The sequence below is a fragment of the Pelecanus crispus genome, chromosome 3 (genome assembly GCF_030463565.1).
Source record: "Pelecanus crispus isolate bPelCri1 chromosome 3, bPelCri1.pri, whole genome shotgun sequence".
Lineage (NCBI taxonomy): Eukaryota > Metazoa > Chordata > Aves > Pelecaniformes > Pelecanidae > Pelecanus > Pelecanus crispus.
The window spans coordinates 19,888,890-19,904,099 of NC_134645.1; the positions used below are offsets into that span (position 1 = coordinate 19,888,890).

The window sequence follows — 15,210 nt, forward strand, 5'->3', positions numbered from 1 at the left end:
CTCTAAGTTAAGATCTATGCAAGGGAATCCAGAAACTAAATACTGTATTTTATTAACTTAAATTTCAAATAATAATACAGTGAAAAATGTCTAGCAGTAGTCTCTGAAAAACAGTTTTCCAAAACCATTTCTTGGGGTTTTTTTTACCCTCCATGTGACAATAAAAACCACAAAATCTAGCAGCAGACCACGCAGATGACAACATACCAAGATTACCTATACTGCTGCAGATACAGCTGTAATTGTACTATTACCAGGTGACATGTAGGTGAACAGGCTCAGATTTCTCTCCAAAACTGAAATACAACTCTGCAGAGTACTTTCCAATATGGCAAAATCCCATATTCTGTGAGACTGTGGGAAACCCTATTTGAAGTAATCTTTCTTCAAGTCAAAGACATGCTTTCCAGAGGGAATACTGCTAAGTAGACTGGCAAACGGACTTTGCAACCCACATAAATGTAGGAGCATAACATTAGGTCTAAATGCATACAGGAAAACAGCACTAAGACTGGACAAATACCCAGTGAAAAGCAATTATTCTGACAGCGTCCTTTCTGCCTCAACCATATTGCTATATCACAGAATTTGTATTCACTACTTCTATGCATTTCCAATAAGAAAACAATCGTCCCCCTATGCAAAGTCTGTGCACTGCACATACTGCCCACGATTCAAGGTAATTGTAGTGACTGTTGTGGCAACAGCTGGTAGACACGGGGGCATACTGAAGCAAAGGAGAGAGGAAGCGCAGAATCTTAAGAGAGTATCTGTAGATCCCACGGGGTCTTAAATGTTACATATTAGAAGCAGTAGTCACAACTCCTCTTCAAAGAGCACAAACTGCAAACCTATGTGTGACAGCCACAGTTCCTGGCCGGAGCATATCCTGCTCTACTCCCGACTGCACCTGCAACAGCAGTCAGACCCTGCAAGGAGGCCCAGCGTCACAGAAATCTTGAATCTTTTCCAGGGAATCAATGCCCACACTTCACACCTTTGCACGGCACAGCTCCTTTCATTACTCACACATCAGATGCATATGGTTTGCCTAAACCTGTGACAATTGGACCGTAGGCTGAAACAGATCCTGCAAAAGGGATACATCCCAAGCCGCAGCTGACAACCTGACCCTAAATTACATTCTCCTCTACTGCATGACAGAGAAGCACCCTGGAAGCTGTACAGCACACCAGATGCCAAGCTGCATCTGAATGGTGTGTGTGAGACTACAGCCTTTCCTTACAGAACTGCACCTTATTAAAATAGGAAAACTTACTTCATCACTAATCTTGCTTTAGTGAAAGCAAGACTTACTTCATCACTAATCTTGCTTTTGTGAACAGCCTGTTCACAAAACAGAAGAAAACCAAAAACATTCTGAAAGAAGTTCTTCGGCTCTCATTACAAGAAATACATGCTTCCAGAAGACCTGGGTCGTTTCACTGGAGTGCTGTCTTCCACGCTTCCTTACCTCAGCTCCCTAAAGTGAGCAGCTGAATATGGAGAGGAAGGAGGTAAGATGGGGAAGTGTTCCTAGAAGAGTTTGCACAGACTTGTTTGAGAACCAAGAGGAGGGATTTAATAAAAAATTATTATTTACTTATTTTTTAAATAAGGTTTTGTATGAAAACCTGGAATGCCTTCAGAAGAAACATCCCCTTTGCCTTACCAAAATGAAGACAAAGATGAGCCAGTAAGCAGAGAAGCTTTTCTGCCTTACTGGTTAAAATGAATGCCTGCCAGAAAGGTGGGTTTGAACAGGAAGGAAGGAAGTAAGGAAAAAAGGAAGAATTCAATTAATAGCTATATAGCAGAAAATAACTGGCACTTTGCATAAGAGTATGTACTGATTCTATTACATCCATATGTACTGATTGCAAGCTAAAAATAAACCACAGCATATTCTCAGAGATTGCAGTCGATCCTCCACAAGAGATACTAGAGGGGAAACAAGGAAGAAAGTGTACTTTTCTAGTGTCTCAATTTATACCAGCATAAAGTACCACTTTTTCAGGAAGACAAGAGTCCTCAAGGAACTAGCAAGCCTTGGCAAATTCACTGAGAAGTTCCAGTATACTGTCTGTATCTGCTAACAAGGAAGAATCAAATGTTTTCTTTGGCTGTGATCAAAGAAAGGTGGAGATTTAGTCTTATAACCAAATACTGGAATATTAGATGATGACTCTGATTTTTAAAATTTTATTTATTTTTTAAATAATCCCCCCCGCTGCCCCCATGACACAGACTACTCTCAAGAACCTGACATTTGGCTACACATGTTCCTTTCATTTCAGTGGTTGAGTGTTAAGTACAAAATTGGTATATCATTAATGTTTCAGACTGAGACAGAAATTGGCACTTTCACATTCAGATTTCTGAAGGAAAGAACAAAATGTTGAGAATAGTAAGTCTTAAACACTTGAAACATTGAAGAATAACATCTTGTGATATTGTACCATACGACACACAGAGTTAAAGCAACCTAAACTATTTTTGAATATGCACCCTCCGTCTTTAATTACTGGGAACACACTGCAGAAGAAATGCACCTCAAACACACATACAATGAACTTTACGTTGCACTGGCAGCTGAAAATTGAAATCATGACATAAGGAACTGGCACTGTGGGCCCCAGGGAAGTTTTAGTTCCATATAAAGCATACATAATTCAGAACATGACCAGCCTGTTAGAAGAAATACAGTTTCTCCCATAAGCTTCTGGTTAACACGTGATAATGTAAACAGTTTTCTCTAACAGGGTAGAGATTTTTACCATTCCCTTTCACTGCAAGTCAGGCTCCATAGAACACTACAATTCTTTACATTTATCAGAAACACATACCACCCGAATCTCAGGAGCTTACAACAAGATCCTTTAGCGTAAAGCAGTGCAGCTGTACAATGCTGTTAAGCTATATTCCATTTCTGTATTTTCAACTTACTACTTCTAAAAAAAGTTCCACAGTGGTTAGTGTCACTGGTTCCAGAGCATTTAACAAAACTAACAGAGCTGAATACCAAGTCTACCAAATTCTATTCCAAGTACCCTAAAGCATGTGCACATGTACGCACAAACTATTACTCTGAATCCCAGACCAACAGTGAAGTTACCTTGTGATAAGAAACGTGAGTAGTTATTTAGGATTCCCACTCAGACTTACGGATTTAAAGAACAGGCCATTAAACAGCATACCAACCAAAAGGGGAAACACGAAAGTCGACTTTAAGGGGTAGGAGAATGACAGAATTTAAAAAAATCTTGGATGATTAGAAAATCCTAGTTCAGCACATCCCATGACCTAATGTTACAATACTTGTCCTTCCTAAACACTAAAAGCGAGTAATAAGGAGAGAGGGAACTGGTACCTATCCATGTAAAGCAGTTATTTTTCCAGGTTGTGACTTACTAAAAGTCAAATCAAGTTATTACATCATACAAGACTTGTCTTCACAATACTAAAATATCAAAGCATTTAGATGCTGCCTTAAAGCTCAGGTTTACCCACTCTTACTGTCAAATCCAAATATTTAAGTAATTTTACTTGAACTAAATAAACTAGCCACATTTTGCAGAGCCCATGCGCAGTCCCATAGCTAAATCTCAATCACTCTTTTCTTTTTCAGTGAAGAATCCTACTCTCCCAGACCCTTTCAGAAGGCTCTTTTGAAACTCCAGGTAAGAATATAAATGCAAGTCCTGCTGCCAGAAAGACCAAACAACTCCCCTCACCTCCCAAATGAGTGTAAGCTTACTAAAAATACTTTTCTTATCAAATATATCCTAGTCACAGAAATAATGCCTCTGATATCAATCCGCATATTTAAAATGCGGAGTTCAAAAAACAGAATCTTGATTTCTCCTTTAAGAACCGGATGCTGGGATCTCCAAGGTGAAGGCTCATTTTGACTTCTCACTTCTTCAGATTTAAAGTGGTACTGCTCAAATAAAACTCTGACCATCTCACCTCATAACATGCATAATGGCATAATATTTACTCAAAAAGGAAAATAACTTCTACATTTACGCGTGAATTCCAAATCAAGAGTTTAAAAGCAAGAAACCTCTTTGAACGGTGCATAGTAATCCTCAGCAAGCAGGATGCAAATTTCAGCAACTTAGGTTCCTAAGACAAGTCCTCCCCAATAATGACCAAAATGCTAGTCACATTCCAACTCCCACCTTGAGTAGGTTGCATCTCCCCTACTATCTTGACTTCATAGCCCACTATGCTTACAAATGTTGCCTGAAGACAGTTTTTGTGAAAGACCATATTCCTGTAGATCAGTATGTGAAGATCAAAATTCTACAAAAGATCGATATCAAAAGTAGCAGTATCATGATGTTCCTGCTCCGCAGTGGCTTAGATGGTCCTGGAAATCACCAGGCCTAAATGCAAAGACGTGTATTCAAGGGAGGGAGAGAAGTATCATGCTTCTGTAATTGTGACCTTTGCTAGCAGATCTTGCTAGCACTGAATAAATGAGATTTGTCCTGCCCTCTTGGTCAGAGGTAGGATGGTAATCAACGTCCAGATGACAGAAGGTGGTCCTGAGAGCCTCAGATTTTCCAGAAGAGGAAAAATAAATAAACAAAAGGTACAGCAGATTTGCCTCAGACTTTTTTAAGATCTATAAACACAGTAATAAAGTTTAAAAGATGACAGCTGAGGACAATGAGCAGATACATTGAAACTGAGGAAAAAGCAGGAGAGTTGATAAATGGCTTAAAAGCCACTCAGAAACTTTAGCCTTCTCTACTGTTTTCAAAGTTGCTTCAAGTTTTAAACAGCAAAAATGTGGTCTGAAATGGCAAAAATATATTACTACTACAACTTATTTCTGTCAATGCTATATTAAAGACAAGAAAAAGCACATACTCCTGCATATATTAAGAAAAGCATAAGAAGCCACTAGGCTAAGAAGAGTCTTGTTTGGAAGCTTGAGGCAGCCACAGGGGAAGGAGGGGTGGGGAGAGGTGGAAATCGGATCTGAATGAAATGCAAGTATTTGCTGCACATTAAAATTTGCCACTAAAAATCTTGACTTCTCTTGTTAAATACCATACTGCTAGTGTACTCTCTGCTTCGCTGAGAAGAGTGTGTATACAGACTCAGCTAAGTGCACTGTTCAAATATTGTATGAGATAAAATTGGCTTCAGAGAGCCAGAGGAGGAATTTGTGAAAGAGTGAGCTGTCACTTGTTGTATGGAGAGGTCTAAAAATAAGATGGGGAATGAAGGAAGCCTTCTTTGAACAAGTCATTTTAAGATGATTTTCTAAGTAACTAAAGTATTGCATCTATATAGTGTTAAAAAAATCTAATAGTTTCATACATGACCTTCACAGAACACCAATACTGAAAGTTTAGGACTCCAGATCGCTATTAATTTAGTTTTTAAAATACACAAGTGTATTTTAGAAGTAATTCAAGAAGTAATCACTAACTAAAACTCAAGTTACCTCACGTTCCATCCACAGTAGTGCACCAAGTAAAGGACTTCTCCACCTTCGATGTCAGAATCTTTAATACTAGCTTCATACATTTTTTGATTTTTCCCTCTTCCATACCGCACTTGGACTTTCATGCCTGGTGGATAGCATTCAAACTCTTCTTCCTCATTGTTATTGTTGTCTTCTTCCTCCTCCTCCTCCTCCTCTTCCTCCTCCTCTGCTTCTTCATCATCTTCATCTTCTTCCTTATTCGTGTCATCTCTTGAAAGGTTTAAAAAATTGTAGAGTTAATATGAGATACTTCATAAGCTTTTCAGTTCCAAACCACATATATTGATAAATATTGTGGATGCATTAGGGAGTGGGAAACAGCAGGCTCCAAATATCTGAAACTGTACTACAGCCGAGTAATATCAGCAAAATAGGATATAGCAATATACACAAAGTCCAGTGACTGTAAGGTGCAAAAATGACTTGACTAAAAGAAAAAAAAAAATCCATCAAAATCTGTACGAGCAGAAGTTGTTCAAACTCATCTTTATATGATTCCTTCATGCAGTCCCTTTGTTTAAATATTGTTTTTTTCAGTTCAAACTCATCCTTCTCAATATAGAGTTCCCTAAATTCCATTTTTCACCCTACAAGTTTTACAAGTGCTTCTTGAGACTTGCTTCCCGCTTTATTAGAATAAATAAACTATCTTGACACCTTGATGTGACTGCAACCAAAACCAGATGGGGGGGACGGGACGGGACAACAAAAACTCTTATGCAAGATTACTTAGCAAATCAAGCAACCTGTGCTAACCTTGTCACTCCTTGCCAATTATGCTAGAAGTCTTCTAAATATAAGTCAAACTTGCATTTAGCTGTTATATAAATACACAAGCAGGTGTTGGCTGCTTTCAAAAGTAAGCTAATTTTTAATACATTTTTAGGTATTTGGACCAATTTTCAGAAGCACGAAGAACCCACAAATCTTGCTAGTCTCAGTCAATGGCAGCTATGGGCTGCTCAGTGTTCTGAAAATTGTCTCCAACCAGCTTAAAGAGGCAGACTATATTTCAAAAGTTAATGGGGGAAAAGTATCTTTTAATCTTAAATAGCTTTACAAAACAGTATTATTGGCCCTCACATCATTCTAATCCGACACTCTGTGCAATACAGAATAGATTAGGGCTGCTTACTAAATTCACAATAACCACAGACCACTAATAATTTAAAAACCTGAGATGTGGAACAGATACATTTGGATGTATTACAGACTGGGTAAGAAAAGGTAAGTGCTGCTCTAAGTCTGATTCACACCAATATTTAAGTTAACCTCACAAACACAGAAGTCTGTATTAATACAATCTAAATCTTTCCAGGAAATTTTCAGTAGAAAATACTCAGATAAACCAAGCTACTTTCTCTCTGAGAAAGGATCAAATAGCATTTTAATTATTTAAATGCTTCTTTGTAGAAGTAAAACTGCAGTATTATTATCTAATTCGCTGGCAAAAGAGAATTCAGAACAATAAGCTAAATTCAACTATAACGTAACCACACTGATTGAACGAAATTACTTCAGAAATTAATGTTGCCACCCCCCCATACACAAACACATAAATATATAAATACATATATATGTGCATATACCATGAGACAAATGCTAAAAATTCCTTCTGTAGGTGTATTAACTAAATCAAGTCACAGAAGACACATCTACTCAGGTATACATGGCGTTGACCAGACAGTTTTGTTCTGGAAGACTAAGACTTTCAATTTATTGTATACTTTCAGTGGGTAACTTTGGTGGTTTTAACGTCACTAGCAGAGTTAAAAATGCAACATAAACGAATGAGCTTTCCAAGCTCACTTCATCTCCACTATACATCATATGGCAAAATCCACTTCCTGAAGAAATCACAAATAAAGGTCCCCAAAGACAGATGAAAAATTCCTGAACATAATTCCACAGCTACCAACAGAAAGCACCAACTAGTAATTTAAATGCTTTTAAATTATACTCTCTCCTGCACTAAATCAAAACTCCTAGCTAATTTCAGCTTAACATCATACAAAAGCTAAAAAAAAAGCCCCTTGGCATCAGGAAGCAGAGACAGCACTGCTGTGGGAACAAGATGAGCTTGTGATTTACCATTACTAACAAGACTTTTCAAAACTGCAATGAATCAAGTTTTGCCCAATTCTGCCCCCCGCCCCCAAGAACTACTGGCACAATCATTGAATGCTGTCTGCAAAGAAAAGCATGCCTACGAGGGAGATTCAGGATTTTCCAGACACTGGCAACTATGGTGGCCAGTGGCTCTTTGGAAGCTGAACAAGTTTGGAGTCTCTCTCACCTTAATCACCCTATGGCTTCCTTGGTGTCCCAACAAATATTCTACAAAGCCTCCATGACAATACCAGAACTTCTCTGGAAGAGATGTGTGAAACCCTCATTGTGAGGTTGAGTAACTTGGATGGTCAAGTAGATGTGAAGAGCAGACTGTACATAGGTGGAGGGAATGTCAGGAAGCAAAAGCAAAATGAAAGCAGAGATGGCTGCAATTAAAAAGTGTTCTAAGGAGTGATCTGGTTAGCAATCATAAGCTGGAGATTTTAGGAAACCAAACGAAAGCAAAGAACATTCATCATTTTGGAGCAGAAAAAACAGCATACCCATATAGCTCCTGGAACAAAAAACCCACCCCAAAACATATTCCAATGGTTGCAAGGAAGAGAAGATACTGTTTTGTAAGGCCATAAAAAGCTCAAACCTGGCAGTGCAGATGAAGGAAAAACCATGACTGCTTGTCATGAAGTCATGAAACAGCGGTTTGTAAGAGAAAATTGTGATTGAAGCCATCCATCATGCACAGGCATAACCTCATTTGTCCATGTAAGTATGCACGAGAACATTGGATTTCCTTTAATGCTGTTTAGTCAAAATCCCATGGTGGGGGAAGAAAAACAAGCAAGCCTCTTGGCAGCAGACAATAATTGTCAACTTAAAACTCAAAAACAGCATCAAGCAATATTTGCTGCAAAGCTGCAACAATTTGAACAACCCAAGCAGCAGCTGATTAAACAAGGCAGCAGCAGATGTGCATGCACACGGTACAAGAGACACAGCAATACAGCTGTAACTGTGTTCCAGAAACCAAAGTACCACCAGAAAGCTTATCAAGAGGACTCAAAAGCATTTCCAATTACAACTGCAGACTAAAGAATACCCTCACCCCATGTCCCACGGAATGGAAACATAAACCTTCACAAGCAGGAAATTAATCAATTAAAATGCAAAAATACTTGTTAACAAAGTCAAACCATTAAAACATTTAGATCATACAAATACTGCATATCATTAGTTCCAAAGGACATTGTGAAATCGTTAAAAGGCTAAAAATACTGCAGTGTTCAAAAAGACGCATATGGCAGGTAATTCTCAGTCAATATAAAGATTTAACACTAACAAGCCCATAATAAGGTTAAGTATATCAATCAACGGACGTTGTTAATAAGATGAAATAGCACATGCTATTGCACCACTAAAGGAACTGCAATATCACGCAGACATCTTTCAACCCACAACCTCTGGCCGTAACCACGGCATTGTCACAAAGCCCAGGTGAAACCTATGAGACAGGGTGTGATTTGGAGCATTAAATCTGCCTCCTAGGATCCCTGTTTTGCAGCAAACCTAACCCTACTCCAGTACATTTCCCCTGACACACCATGCTGGCACACACAGCAGGTGAGATAGCAAATGCAAGATTATTTTTTTCAGGGGTTATTCTAAAACTTGAGGAAGCAAGATTATTTCAATTATTGGTTCAATTAAGTCATTACAGTTAATTGAACCACTAGCAGAAATAAACTCCAGTGTAATTGACACTTCAAGTTTAGCAATTAACTTCTATTTTTGTTTCCCTCCTTTTTCCTTTTTTCTCATCCTAGAGCATTATTTAACCTCTACTTCACATAATAAAGAGCTGGAAGATGTCGAGTCTCCTTCATACTCTGACTTTCTCAATCACAGCTGTATTAAGATGCCCTTAAGTTTTAAGGCAAAGAGGCCATTAAGACCTGTACTTATGCCATGACACTGGAATCTCATCTTTAATTAAACAAAATAACAAAACCCCGAAAGTTCACCAGTATTTGTCTTCCCTCTGAAGTTGAAAAAAAAAAAAAAAAAAATCTAAAAATAAAAGCTCCAAGGACTTCTGTCTACACACACACAAAATCTGAATAAATGCACAGTTACGGTCCATCATTCTGAGGGGAGGAGAAGTGCACTAACATGTTTCAAATCAAGTCTGAGTGTAGTACAGTACGCTTCAACCACGCAAGCATGTACTCTGCAACCAATGTTTTCCTCTGCTGCTATGGAGAAAACAAATTAAAGGACCTCATGTTATTGCTTCTAATCATTCAGCCAAGGTTTTTTGGTTTTTGTTTTGGTTTGGTTCGGCTTAAGTATTTTGAAACATTCCTGGAAAGGATACTGGATGTTTCAGAAGTCTGGCTGAGGAGTACAGCAGTTTTCATTTTTCATTTTTATGGCGCTGGTTCACACTCAACTTGAAAACATCTAGTATTTGATGAATGTTTTACAGGCTTACACATGCACGTAAGTCTCAGTGACAGCTACCATGGTTAATAACCTCCGTAGTGACCATAAGATAAAATGTGACATGTAAATGTGACAACAGAACCACTTTTTCCACATCAAAGACACCTCCCTTCCATTCAACGTGATGCATGCACAGGACTGGTACATTTACACTGCCACTGTACACTCTACTATGGTGTCATTGGCAGCTTATTAATGTATCAAAAGCAATCCTTACGTATATTCTATGTATCAGTGCATATTCTATATTAAGGAAAAAAAAATCAATTAGGCTCTGTTTCTGAAAACATGACTATACAAAAACTTCCTTCACAATACAAAGGCAGCTGGAATACATAATAGAACACACATGACAAATTAAGAGCATAGAAATACGTTCTTATAAATTAAACTACCCAAGTATGCTTCTTAAAAATGTATTTTTTTGCCTATACACCAACAGTCTAAGATTCAGAGCAGATGTTCACGCCAACTGTGCAATGAACACGACACATTTCTCTCCCTTCTCCCAAGCTAATGAATTCCATATAAACCTAAATCAGACTGGAGAAAGCAATCTCAATATATAGTTCTCAACACTAATCCAGAAGCTAGAAGATATGCCTTCTGTATCAAGTCTCCTTCACTCCAAAACATTTTAACCTTCCTGCTACCATTTTAGATTCACCACCATAAAGCTTTGGTATGTCATTTTAACAGATAAGGAACTGAAGAAAACATTGCCTCTAACAATCTGTTATCTCCCATATGTGAAATGGAGCTTCTGACTATTACATAATTCTGTTGTAAATTGCTTTCAGAAAATCCCCATCAAGTGTTTCCAGAAAACTTAACTCTTGTACAAACAGAAGCCATCACCAGCACAGACACAGCAGGTCGTCACCCTGCCCTACAAGGGTAATAAACCTAGTAAAACCTTTCACGAGAAACAATGTCCATCTTAACCCAGTTCTCAACTACTGCTTTTATTACTCCTAGCTCCCTCCCACTGCTTATAGGAGGGGAGATGCTATTACCGCATGTAACGATGCATATAACAGCTCTAAGGTTAAGATTTTTCCCTTCCATGTGAATGAACGGTTTAACTTCATTCAAGATTATGAGCCAAAGAGGTTTAGCATTTTCTCCTTTTGATACTGTCCAAGTATGACAGTATCAACTCCCAGAAAACCATACCATGAAGACCTAAAACAGCAGTATGAGACAACCAGAAGTGTTTAGGCTTCTGAAGTATTCTTTAGGAACATTTATTCATGCATTCCTTGGAGGAAATAAAAAAGTAGGCAGTTTTCAAGAAGGGGGGTGGGGGGGTGGGAAATCAATCCAAGAACTTTTGTAAGACCAAGTAAGAACTATTTGTGAGTACTGAAAACGACGGCTTGGTCAGAAAAGGCAGGGTAAGGATCCAGAGATGGCAGCCCCTCCTGGCATTAGGGTTAAGGGAGCACCTCAGCCAAAAGAAGGAAAACAGAAGAACAAAGCCTCTTGCATTCTTTCTGTACTGTAACTGGGACTACTTCAAGGATTTTTGCTTGGTCACCTCAAAAATCCAAGTACTAGCAATATAGAAGTCTGATGCAAATTTTTGTTGGACAGCAATTATCATTATCTGGCTTCTGAACACTTAAATCTTTCAGTTCCACATGAAGTTCTTGACAGTGGCCTGTCCCAGGTGCTTTAGAGAAAAGTGTTAAAAAAACCAACAACAACAAACAACCCCTGGAGTTGAATTAATCATCTGGGAAAAAATTTTCTTACTAATATTGGTTAACTAGCAATTAACCTACATGTCAATTCACAAACTGTATCTACCATGAAATTTTTAAAGACTTACTTTTTATTTTATTAGCTTATATTAAAAACCCCACACCTTTTAAAAACTCCATTAGGCTCCTGGCCTCAGTCTCTTGGGAACATGTTCAACTGTCTACATTGTTCATTATGTAGAAAAGCCCCTCGGTTCTCAATTTGTTGGCTTTGACTCAAGTCTTTGAACAGTTACAACAGTTACTGTTAGATGCTAGAAATGAAAACTGCACCAACTATGCAATGCTACATAGGAAGACCATTGCTTCCACAACATGAAGTCAGCAGGAACTTCAAAATAAGGAGGATTTTAAACTTTCTTGTTTATTCATTGACCAAGAATGAATTTTGTACGTTAGGGAAAAGCACAGGTTTACAAAGTCTTTTTTGTGAAGATCTCTCTGGGACAGATGAATAACACATTACTGGCCTTTTTTTACTGTTTTTATGACTAGAAGTTGCACAAAACCATGTCTAGCACATGCATCTTCCACTAGCCACAGAAAAAAACAAGAAAAGCATGTATATAATAAGGGGCAAGCTGCCTTTGAATCTCTATTCTCAGTGTTCGCAGATACACAAGCAGGCAAGAAACAGGCCCTCTGGGGAAGAAAGGGAAAGAACCACATTCAGCATTTCTTCCTCTTCATCATACTGTTAGTCTGTACAGAAGGGACCATAGGATTCAAGTGGTAGCAATCTCAAAGGGTTGAAACACATGGGATTACACAGAGAAACAAAACCCCTGGAAAATAAACAACCCTGGCTTCCAGTAATACTCCCTGAGATCTGGAAGCTGGGAATTAGATCCAGTCCACCCAACAGAAATTCAGCAAGAAGAAACCAAGAATTTTTTCTGTCCTCTTGGTTCCTTGTGTCTACACACAAATAAGCTACATGAAGAAGCCCAAAGTCCTACAGACATAAATTCAAATAGCAAACTCTGCAAGTTTGCCTTACATAATATTAGATTTCATTTGTTTGTTTTTTTGGTTAGGACTGTGAAAGACAGATGGTCCATAGCTAAAAAAGGTTTCAGGAATACATTTTAAACACACTGTCCTGGTTTCGGCTGGGATAGAGTTAATTTTCTTCCTAGCAGCAGGCATAGTGCTGTGTTTTGGATTTAGTATGAGAAGAATGTTGATAACACGCTGATGTTTTTACTTGTTGCTAAGTACTGCTTATGCTAGTCAAGGACTTTTCAGCTTCCCATGCTCTGCCAGGTGCACAAGAAACTGGGAGGGGGCACAGCCAGAATAGTTGATCCAAACTGACCAAAGGGCTATTCCATACCATATGACGTCATGCTCACTATAGAAACTGGGGGGCGGGGGGGTTGGCTGGGGAGCAGCGATCGCTGCTTGGGAACTGGCTGGGTATCGGTCAGCGGGTGGTGAGCAATTGCATTGCGCATCACTTGCTTTGTATATCATTATTATTATTATCATTATTATACTGTTACTATTAGCATTACTATTTTACTTTATTTCAATTATTAAACTGTTCTTATCTCAGCCCAGGAGTGTTTTTCACTCTTACTCCTCCGATTCTCTCCCCATCCCATCGGGGTAGGGGGAGCGAGTGAGTGGCTGCGTGGTGCTTAGCTGCTGGCTGGGGTTAAACCACGACACACACGGACAAAAATTCAGTCCACAGTGATCTCTTTAGGTTACGTTTCGGGTTTGGTTTTTTGTGTGTGTGTGTGTGTGTGTGTGTGTGTGCGCGCGCGCATGCGTGATTAGTTTTCCACCTACAAAACCGCATTTTTTCATTTTGTGTTTCAGCTCAACAAAACCACAGCATTTTCCCCCTCTATATAATCTTTGCCACTTCTAACCCATGAAGTTGGGGATAGGGGCAGTACAATGTCCAGAACAACATCCCCACCAGCATACCAGGCTCACAAAACCCCTTTATGGTATAAATGCTAAAAACATTGTTTAGCATTTAGGATGACAGTGACATTTTTAAAATCTCTTCAAAGCTGACAGAAATGTGTTTTGTACTTCCTATCAATCTCTGTGGGAAGAAAGGAAAAGAAATCACGCTAACAGCACTACTACAGTACTACCGCTTATAAATGCTTACAGACTATTAACTGCTATAAATGTTTCCTTTTTCTAAGTTTAAATTACCCCTTGAAACTTATCCCCAGCAAGGACCACATCACCACCTACATCTATTTTTAGAGCTACGCCTTCTATTCTGAGTCGTTACAATCTTTCATGAATCACAATAGCAAAGCACTAGTTAGAAGAGTTTTTACTGGATGAATAAAGAGAAGCAGAGAGAAAAGCACTCCATTACAATCAGATGAATTGGGGACAATTAAGAGGAATAGTATTTTCTACAGTTGTTTGTTGTTTTCATAAATAAAAACTAAGACAACTCATTACAATTTTTAATGTCATAAATAACACAAATGGACATGACTCAGGATAAAATAAAATAAAAAAAGGATTACTGAAAAGCAAATGCAGCTTATAATTTTATGTACCATTTACTATAGCAGCATGGTAAGCATTAAGCCACTCTACTTTCCAAGTATATAAATAAACACAAAGTAATATCAAACGTAAACGTATATATATGTATATAAATATACACTTTAGGGAACTTTAAAAACTGCTATTCTCTAAGCAGAGCAAAGTTTTCCATCTATTTAGTTGTATATTTTGAAAGTAGCATTGTAAAAATCAGTCTTTAATAACTCTTGAAGATCCAGTAAACTTGTTATAGTACAACTCATCTAGTTCAACTTTAAAATGGGAAATGTAACAAATTCCAGCAATTGGTCTTTTAAAAAAAGAAAAATTCACATAGGATAGAAATGAAATCACATCCACAGAGAAAAGGGTCTTCTAACTGAGTTCAGGTAAACTTGATTTTTCTGTATTCTGCATTTCTGAGTTACAGAAATTGCCAGTGTAATCTCACCGAAAATGTTTAGGAAGACAAAAGTGTTTTACAGAAGGATCCTTCCAGAATCTGTTATATGGAAATCAAAACCCTTAATGAAATAAAAAAAGAACTATTACCAATGAATCAGAAATCAATATACTGAACTATGCCATTCTGTCACAACTCTTAATAGGCCAGAAAAGGCATTAAGAGTTAATGATATTTAGACAGAAGATTAGGAGAGCTGATCTACTAAATAGCAAAGATTACTGAAATGAACAAGGGAATCAGTGGTCAGGCAACAGCTGGTATTAAGTATAAAAAAACATCCCTGATACAGATTGCTGTGAAAGTATAAGGAGGTGTCATTATCTGCTTTCCCTCTTGTAATAGCTTCTCCCCTAAGCATCTGGTATTGTCTT

The 15,210-nt window shown here is 38.1% G+C and overlaps 1 protein-coding gene across 3 annotated transcripts in view; it reads right to left on the reverse strand.

Annotated features, from left to right (window-relative positions):
* The window catches only part of ARID4B (AT-rich interaction domain 4B), a 96,053-nt gene that overhangs the window by 16,984 nt on the left and 63,859 nt on the right, over positions 1-15,210 (reverse strand). For 2 of the 3 annotated variants that reach the window (XM_075706779.1, XM_075706780.1), the window contains exon 17: positions 5,465-5,716. The exons of the other annotated variant lie outside the window; for it this stretch is intronic. In XM_075706779.1, the coding sequence (XP_075562894.1) occupies positions 5,465-5,716 (252 nt within the window). The remainder of the gene's footprint in view (positions 1-5,464; positions 5,717-15,210) is intronic. 3 annotated transcript variants of the gene reach the window in all.